Source organism: Podarcis vaucheri, assembly GCF_965113315.1.
Source record: "Podarcis vaucheri genome assembly, chromosome: 2".
Classification (NCBI taxonomy): Eukaryota; Metazoa; Chordata; class Lepidosauria; order Squamata; family Lacertidae; genus Podarcis; species Podarcis vaucheri.
Window position 1 is genome coordinate 70,010,137 of NC_138760.1, and position 14,667 is coordinate 70,024,803.

The 14,667-nt window shown below is 43.1% G+C and overlaps 1 protein-coding gene across 1 annotated transcript in view; it reads left to right on the forward strand.

The window, feature by feature from the left end:
* Window positions 1-554: 554 nt before the first annotated feature.
* GALNT10 (polypeptide N-acetylgalactosaminyltransferase 10) overlaps window positions 555-14,667 on the forward strand; it is a 33,769-nt gene continuing 19,656 nt past the window's right edge. The window contains exons 1-2 of the mRNA XM_082212029.1: window positions 555-929; window positions 13,698-13,800. Of these exons, the coding sequence (XP_082068155.1) occupies window positions 690-929; window positions 13,698-13,800 (343 nt within the window). The 5' untranslated portion in view covers window positions 555-689. The remainder of the gene's footprint in view (window positions 930-13,697; window positions 13,801-14,667) is intronic.

A 14,667-nucleotide genomic window follows, 5' to 3' on the forward strand; every position in this document is an offset into this window, starting at 1 on the left:
GTTTCCTAATCCTGGGTACTGCCCTCTTTTAACAACACTTGGGCTGTTCCGTCCCGCTTGATCTCTGCTAGCGCTATCATTCCCCGCCTTCTAACCTGCCCGTGCCCCCCCCCGCCCCAGCATAAGGGCTCCTCCGCTGCAAACTTCTTCCCTTCACATTCAGTAATGTAAGCGGTGCCTAATTACAACCCTATGGCACAGCGCAGGAAAGGCAGCCTTGCTGGCAGGCAGGTTCCGCCCGGTCTACCCTCTTCCTCGCACTCGCTCCTATTTAAGCTTCTGGCCCTGTCAGCTCCACCACCAGCCCACAGGGGAAGACTACGGCCAGTACCATTTACAAAACATTTGAGGGGGGGCGGTTGGCGGCGAGAGGAGCCGGAGCTGCCACGCTTCTATCCCCCCCCCCCGCTCGGTGCCGGGCACTATCGGTGGGCGTGGCCTAGCCTCGAGGTTTCTGGGCGGCGCTCCAACGCCAAGCTTCTTCCCCCCCCCACCCGCTCGCGGTGGGAGTGGTAGTGCCCACCCCTCCGGAGCGGAAGTGCCTGACGGAGCGGAGTTGGCGGGTCGGCTTCGCCTCGCGCGCTGCTCGAGTGCTGCTGCTGCCGCCGCCGCGGTAACCGCCGTAACCGCCGCCTCAGCCCCTTGTGTGAGGGGAAAGTTGGGGTGGGGGCTTCCCGGCGGCTTCTCGGATGCGGCGGAAGCAGAAGCGGCTGCTGCAGGCGGTGGGGCTGGCGCTGGCCGCCCTCGTCTTCCTTCCCAACGTGGGGCTTTGGTCGCTTTACCGGGAGCGGCAGCTGGATGGCGGCGGCGGCGGCGGCGATGGCAGAGAAGCGGCAGGCGGCGGAGGCGCGGGGGGAGCCCGCGGGGCGGCGGCAGCCGGGGCGGTACCGGCGGCAGCGGCGGCGGCAGCAGCCCGAGGAGAAGCGCAGGTGAGAAGTGGAGGGAGCCGCATATTTTTTCTCCTCCCTCTCTCTCTGTCTCTTCGCCTCACGTCTGGGGTCTTGTGGGGAAGAGCGGTTGCTACTTCGGATGTAGCCGGACGACGAGGATCCTCCTGAGGGGACGACTCGGACTATTATTTTTTTTATTTAAAAAAATCTGCCTTTCATCCTCATTTCTATAGTCAGTGGTGACGGAAGAGGAAGCGGCCGCTCTCTATGGGGTGAAGGGCCTCTGCATTGCCTATACGTTTACATTATATATGTGTGTATATATGTCTATACACATATGTATGTATATGTGTACACACACACAGAGGGATAGCTGAGCCGCATAGAGGTTTCTCTGTCTTACACACACACTCACACAGACACACACACGTCCGTGACACACACACACAGAGGGAAAGGATGGCTGAACTACACAGACGTTTCTCTCTCTTACTTACTCTCTCTCACACACACATACACACATCCAGGGCATTGACCCATTAGTATGAAGGGGTGAGGGGGGCAGAGGAAGGAAGCCACACTTCCTTTCAGGCCAAGAGCTGTCTGGGGTGGGGTGGGGTGGAGGGAGGCTTTGTGACACCCCCCCCCCAATGCTCTGTGGCTTTTGGCAGGCTCGGCTCCTCAGCCATTACCCTCCTCTCCTAGGCTAATACCCTTTGCAAGACTTGTAAGTCATAGTTGGCTTACCTAATCTTGCCTGTTCCTACTAATAAGTGAACCAGGTGGAGGTGGAGAAAGTAAGGCAGAGTTTTCTTCCTCCTTTCTTTCTTTTTGGAGGGGAATAGGCAGTTGCCGTTTTGAACCAGACTGAATCATAGGTTGATTTTGCAAGTGCTCACGCAGAAGAGCTGTAGATTACCAGGTTGTTGTTCTTTTTTTTTTAAGGGGAAAAAAAACCTGATTGGGCATCTTTTGTATTAAGAGTTTCTGGGTTTCCCTTTTAAATTAACGTGCTGGCGTTATTCTTGTTTTGGCACCCTGTCATTAAGGAGCAAAATAAGGTGAAGAGCATGAGCTGTCATTGGTAAACTAATCTTCTTTGTTATAAGGCTCTCATTGTTTAGGTCACCTCAGAGTTAAGGGTGTAAGGTTGCAATCCTGTGCATATCTAATGGCAGCAGCAGTTTCGTCATGCTGGTAGAAGTGGACTGTTATGGCAGAGTAAATCTGTTACTGCTGCAAGACTACTTGTTGTTTTAACTTGGGAATTCATTGGCGTATATGTGTTTTAGTTTTGAGTGAGCACACACGACTCATTAAGGTGATCAGTTTTATATTTTATCTGTGAGTCTTATAGAGAAAGGGCCTCAATCAGCTACTTAAGGTAATGTTCTTTTCATTTATCTAAATATATATACATTTAGTTCTGTATTGTACAGCTATGGTAACTTTATTTCTTTAGTGTTAATGAAAAAGGCTTCATTCAAGACAAAATGCTGTGACACACAATTGTGCAGTGTCTCCCAAAATAATAATCATAAATCTTAGCAATGTGTACAATGAGTTTTGAAAGTTCCTGCTGGTATGTCAGTTATAAACTTGTTCTGTCTTCACTTGAATGCCCTAAACATGAATCCCTTCTGTTGCCATTTCATGGACTTTTGTTTGTTCTTCTATTTTCACACTTTATTGCCCTCACTGATATTCAGATTTCAAGGGGAAAAAAATATTCTTAGGGGTACCTAATTAGGTATTATATATAAATTATGTGCATTTTTTGGCACACACTAGGAAAGGGGAGAGTGTCTGAGGTGGAAAATATTATCAGAGAAATTTGTTATGTTTGCGTTTCAAAGAGGGAACAGACCAATCTTTAACAAGTGTTTAAACACAGTTGTGAGAAGAACCAGGTAGGCCTTGGAGAGAGGAGTCATGGGCAGGGTGCATTCAGGATATATTATTGGGTTTATGGAAGAAGGGAAATGTACCAGAGATGCAGACAGAGAACTGGAAAGTTATCTTCTTCTCAATTATGTTGAACCTCATTTCAAATCTCTCGGCTGCTATACCATAGGCTGGGATTGGGGGAAGAGGTGTGTGCTTTGATGAAGTGTAGCCTTCTGCTGTGCTTGCAGTTGGGAACAGTGGCTACCTCCTCTGTTGAGGCCATGAGGAGGAGTTAGCTTTTGCTTCTATATTAGATTATAACATGCCATAACATCTGAACCTAGATAAAATCCAGTATTCTTAAGTATCATCAGTGAGGGTGGGGAGAGGAAACCAGCTTCCAGCAATGGTTTATGAAGCTGGCTTTTCACTTACCATAGTAAAGATTAACCACAGTTTAGTGCTGGGATGTAACACTAAATTGTGGTTGATCTAAAATGGAAAGAGACATGCCAGATATTGTCTTTGCAGCTGTGCTGGAGTCAGTATGTGAGCCAGGAGGTTGCTACAGCTTGTCCGTGTAATGAATGAATGAATGCCTTCAATGTATTGGTTTAATTTAAATTGTAGGGAGATTAGTGCTGTGAGAAATCAGTGGCTTTGCAGATGCCATTTAACATGGTTCATAATTACCTGTAAAACTTTTAAAATAATTAATATTGGTTTCTGGTCCTTATAAGTCATGCCGAATTTAATGTACCTATCATAGCTCTTTAACTCAGCAGTGGAGTGGAAACCAATAATGGTAGAAATGCAAGTATTTGTTTACCCAAAAGACTACAACATTTAGTGGCTCTCTGTTGCAGCATTAGTTTATTACAAAATGATCTCACAAAGCTGAGTATAGTTGGATCATAAAGCTTATAATTAATAATGCATTTTCATCTTTCTCCTCATTAGGAAAACATTTGTTAGATTACTCCTGCAAAGCTGTGATTAATTTTCTAAGCCTCCTCTTAGTCTGTTAGTTAGCATGTCATTTTAAAAAAATCTAGCCCTACAATTACAAAAAATATAGATGTGCAGTGCTGTTCACTGTAATACAAGACTATGAACTGCGCGGTGCATGGGAATATTAGTACCATTGTCATAATAACACCTGGTGATGGAGGATGGAAACTGCATTCTCAGTAACATCCACAAGCTAGTTTTTGCATTTTAGTTTTCTGGATGTGTTAACACCTCTCAGAGGACTGTCTGTTGTAAAGTCAAGCAGTATCCTCTTGTTTGTATATTTGGCAAGCATGCAAAAGAAGTCATCTGCCATGCAGTCATCTTATTCTCAGTTTTAAGACTGTACTGTGGACATGGAGGGCAAATTATTCAAGTATTGTAACAGTACCAACCAGTGTGTCATGTGCTGGCTATGTTGCATCTTGAATGATATATTGTAGTCCATATCACAAAAACTCTTGATAATATTGTAGTCACCAGAACATCTGGTAAGGAAAGGAAGCCTGTTGTGTGATAGTGAGTAAAAAGTGCTAAGTCTGGAACTAAATCGGCACCCTAGAAGCAAATGTCTCCCCACCCCCACTATTTTCAAACACAGCACGATTATTTGAGATTCCTGTGTTGCAGGGGGTTGGACATGATGACCCATGAGGGTTCTTTCCAATTCTATGAACCAGAAAATGCTTATTTCAATAATTAAACTTCCTCATTTTGTAACTACATTTCTAAACAAAATTCTAACTACCGTATTTTTCGCCCCATAAGACGCACCGGCCCATAAGACGCACCTAGATTTTTTGGGGGGAAATAAAGGGAAAAAATTTATTTCCCCCCCAGGTGCGCTGCGCTACACCAGGAGCTTGGGGCGTGCGGAGCTCAGCGCGCCCCAAGCTTCTAGGTGCGCGCAAGCAGTCCGCTGCCGCCCCAAGCCTCGCGCACCCGGCAGGAGGTCCCACCGGGTGCACGAGGCTTGGGACGGCAGCGGACTGCTCGCGCGCACCTAGAAGCTTGGGGCGTGCTGAGCTCAGCGCGCCCCAAGCTTCTAGGTGCGCGCAAGCAGTCCGCTAGCCTTGGGAGAGCCGCGGGGCTCTCCCAGGGCTAGCGGATCGCTGCGCTACACCAGGAGCTTGGGGCGTGCTGAGCTCAGCGCGCCCCAAGCTTCTAGGTGCGCGCAAGCAGTCCGCTGCCGCCCCAAGCCTCGCGCACCCGGTGGGACCTCCTGCCGGGTGCGCCAGGCTTGCAGATACTCGCCCGAAGCAGGGGGAGCCCTCCAGAGGGCTCCCCGTGCTTCGGGTGACAGGCTGCCGCCCCAAGCCTCGCGCACCCGGTGGGACCTCCTGCCGGGCGCGCGAGGCTTGCAGGCATTCGCCCCATAAGACGCACCCCGATTTCCCCTTCATTTTTGGAGGGGAAAAAGTGCGTCTTATGGGGTGAAAAATACGGTAGTTTCTGTAGTACATTTGAGTACAGAAAACCCTAGGCCTTTGCTCATGCTTTCAGTTCATTGTTTATGGTTGTATTTATTTGTAGACATAAAAGGGAAGTTGTGGATTTGTTTCTCTGTCAGGATGCTGACCAAGATCGCCTACTCAGACTTAAGTGACAGAACTTTCTAAAGTCCAGAGTTTGTTTGTTTTTTGTAATCTGTGTTTTTTGTAAGGTGGAAAGTATATTTTTATCTATTTGTTTTTTTAAAGACATGCCTTGCTTTTCACAACATCTGAGTCTCAAAGCATCTTTCAAAAAGTAAAAGCATACAAAATACAAAATTTAAAACATGAATTAAAACATCAGAGAATAAAACAGAACAGGATTCATGATACAAAGGCTTACTGAAAGAAATAATTTTAAACTGATGATATGATCATTCCCAATGTCAGCACTACATCAAAGTATGGCCCATTCCCCACAAGTTTTAACAGAGTTCTGTATCCCCTAGCTCCCTCAACATACGCAAAGGCAGAACAACAGGGCAGTGCAAGGAAGGGGAATCTGTTCCACAGTTATTTATTTAAAGTAATTTGTTAGTTGCCATTCAAAATACATTACTTTCCCATGATAGCTTACATCATTTAAAACAATTTAAAGCTTATATCCCAGGAAAGGAAGTGTGGGGCCACTTCTATATGCCAAACTGACCTCTGTTTATGGCTTCCATAAGCAAGATTTTTCTATAGCTGATCTACATTTCTGGAAGGTTCACATATTTCCATCTACCTTGCTGCTCAGACAAGTTAACGTACATATTCTGCAAAGCCTGTTGAGTGGCATGTGGCTATGTCAGAGGGGGAAATCAGTTGTAGGAATGCTGAGTCTTATAGGAAGAGTGCCATATCTCAATAGGAATGTTATTGCACAGAACAGGGGCAGTCACATTGAAAGCCCTGCTTTGAGTTACTGCAGAATGAGCTTCTGAAATCTTTGGAATTTAAAGAAGAAATTATCTTGCAGACCATAGTGATCTACTGGGTATATAAGGGATAAGACAGGCTTTCAAGTAAACTGGTCCTGATCTCCTTGAACTTGGCCTAGTAGCAAATTGGCAACCAGTGAAAATCCCACAAGCAAAGTATTGTATGCTGGCGGCGGTTTCACCGACAAACAACCATTCTGCACCAGTTTCAGCCTCCACCTCCATACCAAGAATAGCCTCACATACAGCACATTGCAGTAATTCAGCCACATGGTTACCAATGCACAGACAACTGTGGACAAGCTACCCTGATCCAGGAAAGCCTATAGCTGTCTTAACAACCAAAGTTGGTGAAATGCAGTCCCGGCCACGTAGGGCACATGTGTGTCTAGTGGCAGAACACTAGCTCCTTCAGAGAGAGTGTGACCTCACCCAGGGCACGCAAATTAATGATTTCCCAGATTGGGGACACTCACCTACAGAGCTTTCATTTTGCTAGGATTCAGACTAATTTTAACAGGATTCAGGCTCACTGTGAGAACAGGATGCTGGACTACATGAGGCATTTGCCTGATCCAGCAGGCTCTTCTTATGTTCTTATCTATTGAGCATGCATCCTGATTTGTATTCAGGGAAATTAGATGGTGTTGGCTATTTAATGAGCATTCATTGTCATTTGCTGGAAGGTTAGATGATGTTGCATTAAAGCAAGTATTATCCCACACTTTCCAGGGCATTTCTCCCTCACTTGCTGCAAAATGTGTAACCTTTTTGAAAACTAAAACATGGTGGTTGAACTGCTGATCAGGACTAAGCAGTGGTAATACATTTCACCAGTATTAACAAGCTCCATTGGATTCCTGTCTGCTTCCAGAATTACAGTTTTCTGTCTTCAGGTAGGTAGCTGTGTTGGTCTGACACAGTCAAAATAAAAATAATAAAAAATAATAAATTGTCCAGTAGTACCTTATAGACCAACTAAGTTTGTTCTGGTATAAGCTTTCGTGTGCATGCACGAAGACCAAACTTAGTTGGTCTATAAGGTGCTACTGGACAATTTATTTTATTTTATTTTTTATTTTTCTGTCTGTTTTGATTCCCACATGAACTTGGCTACCATCTAAGGTCAAACGATGCCCTTTTCTCTGTGTTGTGCCATAACACAACAAGCAGGAAATTGCATTTTATGTGGAATGCTTTTCTTAGGGGTTTTCACCTGGCAAACATCCTGGTGAGTTTTGTGTACCAGACGAAAAACTTCCTTATATGTTTCATCTTTTTGTTGCTCCTAATTGCAGTTTTAGCTTTGTTTTCAACCACAGCTTGGTTTTACTTTGTAGGAAGTGTATTTTAGTTGTAGCTGTTTTATTGTCCTGGCTAAGATTAATGTTTATGATATGAGATGTCTTTAAAACAAATTTTGGTCTACAGTGTAAAAGACACTACATTTCAATCAATATATCTGCAGGGAACAATTGATGATAGTATATTACACATGTTGCTACAAAGCCAAAAAGAGATTGAACACAAAGACAAAATAAGAATTAAGAAGTATTGCATTTCAAACAGTAGACAACAAGATGCTTCTGGAATATGACAAACAAGGCATAAGGTTATGTTAACATCCAAAATTCAGAAACACAGTATTTTGTATATGGATGCCCAGTGAGTAATAGCCCTTTGGCATCTTCTCAACATCTTGCAGTAGTGAATTTCATAAGTTAATGATTAAATGTTGTTAGCAATACTTTATTTTCCCTGTTTCGAATATGCTGCACATAAACGTAAGTGGTCAATCCTTAATAGAGGGATTAAAAAGTTTTATTCACCTTTTGCTACATTATTCATATCTATCTGTCTATATGAACTACCAGCTAGGGTGACTATAACCATATAATCAATATCTCTTGCACGCAGCACACTTCATACACATCTTCCCATCAATTGCCTGTGATTAGTGGTATACAATAATCTAAAGCTTCCCGCTGAATTTACATTTATCATTTTGCAATCAGCAGTTCCTATCCAATATAAAATCCTGATTTATTTTTATTACCACTATGTGTATATTCATTTTGCAAAGTAACCTTTCCAAACTTCTGCCTCTATTCATAAAAGTAGGAGAGGCTGTATTTCTCTTCTGCTCTTGTGAAGTAGCAATATATGGTTGGTGTGGGATCCTTTAGCTCATCCCAGAAAAAGTCTGAGGTGCAATTAATTAAATCCACATCTTTGTATTGACATACATAAAATATGGATAATTTCAGAATAAGCCCAGATCAAAACACATGATTTTGATTTGCCTTTCAAGAACTGGTACAAAAGACAGTTCTATTTTCCTGTTGTATTATAACAATCTACAGATGTTTTGGACATCATTTCTTAATGGGCTTTGACAGTGCCTTCTAAAAGCCAGCTGTTTGGCAAATTTTGAGTGGGCTATAAATATATTGTGAATGTGAGATAGAAATAAGTCCCTGTGAATCAGGTTTCATGGAGTCTAAACTCTTGAGAGTTAAGCATTCAATACTCTCTTTTCTTGTAAAATAGGTGATGGAAAATATTTATATATTATCCAGAAAAGTCATATTAATTTTTTAGGACTTGATGCTGTCCTAGTTTTAGGACAGGGAAGATAAACTGCTGCACTTCCTTATACAGTTTAAAGATGTGCTCATAATTTGTGTTGAGTCCCTGACATTTCACAGCCTAAGTTGTGCTATATAGATACAGTGGTACCTCTGGTTACATACTTAATTCGTTCTGGAGGTCTGTTCTTAACCTGAAACTGTTCTTAACCTGAAGCACCACTTTAGCTAATGGGGCCTCCTGCTGCTGCCACGCCGCCGGAGCACAATTTCTGTTTTTATCCTCAAGCAAAGTTCTTAACCCAAGGTAATACTTCTGGGTTAGCAGAGTCTGTAACCTGAAGCGTATGTAACCCAAGGTACCACTGTACTTATAGCTACCGTATTTTTCGCCCCATAAGACGCACCGGCCCATAAGACGCACCTAGTTTTTTTTGGGGAAAATAAAGGAAAAAAATTTTATTTCCCCCCCCCCAGGTGCGCTGCGCTACACCAGGAGCTTGGGGCGTGCGGAGCTCAGCGCGCCCCAAGCTTCTGCGTGCCGGCAAGGTCTCCGCTAGCGTGGGAGAGCCAGGCGCCTCTCCCAGGGCTAGCGGACCCCTGCGCTAATCCAGAAGCTTGGGGCGAGCTGAGCTCAGCGTGCCCCAAGCTTCTAGGTGCGCGCAAGCAGTCCGCTAGCCTTGGGAGAGGCGCGGGGCTCTCCCAGGGCTAGCGGATCGCTGCGCTACACCAGGAGCTTGGGGCGTGCTGAGCTCAGCGCGCTCCAAGCTTCTAGGTGCGCGCAAGCAGTCCGCTGCCGCCCCAAGCCTCGCGCACCCGGTGGGACCTCCTGCCGGGTGCGCGAGGTTTGCAGACACTCGCCCGAAGCAGGGAGAGCCCTCCCGAGGACTCCCTGTGCTTCGGGCAACAGGCTGCCGCCCCAAGCCTCGCGCACCCGGTGGGACCTCCTGCCAGGTGCGCGAGGCTTGCAGACACTCGCCCGAAGCAGGGAGAGCCCTCCCAGGGCTCCCCGTGCTTCGTGCGACAGGCTGCCGCCCCAAGCCTCGCGCACCCGGTGGGACCTCCTGCCGGGTGCGCAAGGCTTGCAGACACTCGCCTGAAGCAGGGAGAGCCCTCCGGAGGGCTCCCCCTGCTTCGGGCGACAGGCTGCCGCCCCAGGCCTCGCGCACCCGGTGGGACCTCCTGCCGGGCGCGCGAGGCTTGCAGGCATTCGCCCCATAAGACGCACCCCGATTTCCCCTTCATTTTTTTTTGGGGGGGGAGTGCGTCTTATGGGGCGAAAAATACGGTATCTAAAAGGTTAGAGATTCTTAAGTCTTTGCTTTTCAGGCCATACTGTACTCAGCCGTAAATACACCTGTCTTACATGAAAGGAGGTCCAATTGTTGCATCACTACCACATGATCAAGCATATTTTGTTTTATTCCATTATTTGCTGTTTGAAGAAAAACATATTCTCTTAAGGTGTGGTTTTTGGCTCTTGTGGAGGTTAACCGGATCATTTCCAGGCCTTCTCCTGCATTCAGTCAACTGCTATCACTGTTGGTGAATGTTCAATGTTTATCAAAATGCTAAAACTGGGGGGGGGGGGCGCAAGATGTAAACAAACAGTAATCACTCTTTGCATACAAATTACTTCATCAAAATAGTTCTGCACTAATTTATTCAGTGAAGTGTGAGAGTTCTGTTTTCATGAGTCAAAAAAGTGCCATCCATGTGTATTCATATTTTGAGTCCTCAAAAGCTTTCCCCACACAGAATTCCCAGACCTTTAAACCTTTGAGTTAAAAAAGTGGGTTCAGCAAACATGGCACAAGAATGATTTAAAAGAGAAAATTATACTGTGAATGCATAGACACCTTTCCTCATTTTTCACCATTAAAAATTCTTTCTGCTAAATTGTGCTCTCTTTGTAAATTTGGAACTTGCAGAGCACTTTGAAGGGACATGTTTGTCCCTCTGGATCAGAGTCAACAGCACTGAGACACACGATGTACCGAAGAGTGCTTTGTTATGATCTATCACCAATATGTTTAAACATTATCTACAAAATGTTGATATAAAGGAGCTTTATATCATGTTATTTTTACTTCATTAAAGATGGCTGTTTCAAACAATATCTCCAAAAAGGACTGCATTTTTCCTTGAAGTAATAATATTTGGAATTTATATAGCACATTTAGAACATTCTAAGAACTTCACATACATGATTTTATTGCAATTGCCACAACCACCCATTAAAGTAGGTCAGCATTGCTTTCCCTTTATTGTCGATGAGGCTACTGAGACTGATAGAGTTCGCCTAAAGCCGTCTAACTAGATAATAGCTGTAGTGAGCTTTGAAGTAGAAATTTCTAGGTTCACAACTTATCCACTGTGCTACACTAGTTCAGTGTGCTGATGGATTCATAATAATAATCTTACTAATAATCAGCCTTCTGAATTCCTCTTTCTCCATTTGAAAAAAGGGGGGTTGTGTTAGAATTAAAAGAAAGTTTACGCACATGTGAGTAAAAACAGTGCCAGCAGCCACAGCTTTGCTTTTTTGTCCTTGTTATGGCAGTTAGAGGCCAGCTACTGCTTTGTCTAAAAAAGGAGCTTGGCACCATAACTGGTTCTCTCCCACAAATACATGCATGCTCTTCAGCCTTAACATTTGGGTTGCTAATTTACCTTCTGGCTGCTGCATACCTCTATTTTGCGCATTTGTATTATGCTGGTTTTAATACATAATTTCCAATTCAGAATACAACAGTATTCCAAGGAGGAAATAGCACCAGAGCAAATCGTTTCACCAGTAGGAAATAGAATGGAGCAATCTCTCAGGATGGTCTTGCCACAGACAAATGTTTGTTCTTAAAAGGAAAATGAGTTTTCATTCCATACCCATGATGGATCAAATTTTGGATTAAACTTGTAGCCCCTTGCAAATGTCAGTCCAGCCAAAGGATATGGTTTTTGAAGGGTGTCTGTGTGGTGTTTTGCATTTTTTAAAAAAAGAAATAAAATTGTGCGTGTGTCTGTGTGTGTGTGTGTGTGTGTTTTAATTGTCAAAAGGAGATTGACACCTACTTTAAGGTAAGGTTACCAGATGTCCCCATTTCCCAAGGACAGTCCCCGGATTTACAAATCAGTCCCCTGACAAAATCCTATCATTCCTACTGAAGTTGGAAAGTGTCCCCGGATTCACTGAAAAAAATCTGGTAACCTTACTTCAAGGTAATGGTGCCTGTATTGCCATGGTGAAAATATATTGTTCCAAAAGAACAGAAAAAATGGTCTGTTATTGCAATAGCTTTATATTGCTCCATAAAACATAAGAGTCCTGTTGGATCAGATCAGTGATCTATCTAGCCCAGCATTGTGTTTCTCACCGTCGCAACCAAAAGCAAGTCACAATGGCAATATCCTTCTCCTACTTTGGTTCCCTATCAACTTGTATTCAGAGGCATTTAGTGTTGCAGCACTAACCTTTGGAACATCCTCCTATTACATAGCACAAGAGCCCCATGTTTATTGCATTTTTTGTGCAATCTCTGACGCAGGAGAAACTGTACCCACAAATGCAGGCCCATCTTAAACAAGGATTTTTCTTAAGGCTACATGCTAGGCTCTGTTTAAGTTTATGATCTTGATTTTTGTGCAAGGTGTAAAGTTGTAATCTTGAGAAGTTCCAGATTACCACCCCCCACCCAAAATATCAAACAAAGAACACCTTGACACAAAGGCATTTCATCTTGTACTGTATTGGGCATAATTCTAGCAATCCAATTATATGAGATATGCCACAAAATGTATAAGAAAATATGCTAAGAATCATTCTATATATTTTTTTATTTTAAAGTTTTATTATATTTCTGTATTTTTATGTATGTCATTTGTTCATCACATTGGTGCACTTTGCAAAAAAGCTTATAAATACTGTAATTTAAGAGTGAGTTGGATTTCTTATAACTAATGAGAATTTTTAAACAAAAGGTCTAAACCTGAATCTGTTGTTTTGTTCACCACTTTATATATTATAAAAAACGTTTTGTTATTTGATCTGACTAGAAATAAAATAATGCTTTTTACTATTTCTGTCTAACATTATATAATGCTGCCACTTAATTGGTGATTTTATTATATTTTTATATAGCATTTACATGGCTTAAATAACCATTCATAGCTGGAACCAGGCACACCAAATAGCAACTAAACAAAAGATTAAAATTACATTTTTGTGTATGTTTAGCTATTGAACGTTACTAGATTTCTTTGGTGATTTTTAAGCTTGGTAGGCAACAGAAAGGGCTGTTTACAACTATTAGTCTAAATCCATTTTTAGAGTATTATTTAATATTTCTTTCTACTCTGACCTCACTTTCATTAAAGCAAGGGATGAAAACAATGAAGGAAAGATTAGCTTCAAGTCTGTAATTCTTCATTTTAGAGGGAAACGTACCTCACTCAGATGCATTGACTTGGTACAGAAAACAACTAAGTAAAGCCCTATGCAATGGATTGTTAGCAGAAAGCAAATCTAAACCATGGCAAACCAAATATCACTGTCAAAGGTATTGATGCAATACTCCTTTGACCTTTCTTAAAATGCCACATAAGTTAAACCCCACAGCTTTTGAAATGTTCTTTGATGACGCACCAGGGCAGGGTCATTCTGTAGGTCAGCATTCACCATTCTGGTGGATTCCCCTTCCTTGGAGGTTTTTAAGCAGAGGTTGGATGACCATCTGTCATTTATGTTCTAGTTGAGAGTTGTGCATTGAAGGGGGTTGGATAGATGAGCGTTGGGGTCCCATCCAACTCTACAGTTCTATGAGTCTATGTTTTGAAAATATGGCTTATCTTTAATTCAGTTTAGCCTTGAATGCTTTCCCAAACTTATAGATAATGTTTATTTAAAAGGGTTTCCATACAAGGCAGAAGAAAGAAGCTTATCTTGAAAACAGACAAAGGAAAAAGGACTGGCATGACAGGGATGCTATAAAGAAAGACTTGCGACGTACAGGTGTGTATGATAACTCATTCAGCCTTAAGGCATGTAATATTGAATTACATATTCAGTAAATGGAACTGAGCACAAATTACTGGGGGAGGGTATACTTTATGTAACGCAGTATTGATTACTGTTAGCAGAGTTTACAAGAAAGTCAGCAAGCCTTTGCTAGCAAGTGTCTGGATGGTGCTTCGGGCAGTGGTTGAGCAAATAAGTCTACTACTTCTGTTTTTCTTTTCAGTTCTGATAATTTGCTATATTATCATATAGGTGTTCGTTTGTTCCAAGAGAGGAAACTGAAAAATGCAACAGGACCTCAGACTTCAAACTAGAAAGGAACAGCAGCTATGTTTGTATGCTGCTTGCTCCCAACCATTCTACAAGCATGATGTCTTTCAAGGTCTTTCAAGGTCTTTTAAGCTAGCCACTTGAGAGTACAATTTGATGTATCACAAAGGGCAGGACAAGAAGGAAAGAAGGAAGAACTGCATGTGGCACACCACCCCATTTAAATCTTCACTGGAAGGCTTAAATGCCCAAGTTTCCATTGCAAAGGCCTTCAAAGCATCAGTGGGACATAAATGGAAGGGAGAAAAATGATGACTGATGTTAAGCAAACCAGAGACTGCCGTAACTTGCTATTTTGAAGGAGAATGATGTAATTTGGTATGTGAGTGTGGAGGCCATGCAAAATCTCCCTTTTCCAGTTAAAGTGGCAAAAAATGTAAGCCTGAAATTGGTGAAGATTTGTCATACCAGCCCTAGAACGGAGTTAGGGGTTGTTTGGGCTTTCATCCCTGATTTTGGCAGCCTTCTGTGTGGTACAGTAGTACCCATTGGTGGAGAGAGGGAAGGTTGTGCTGACAACAGCATCCTGCT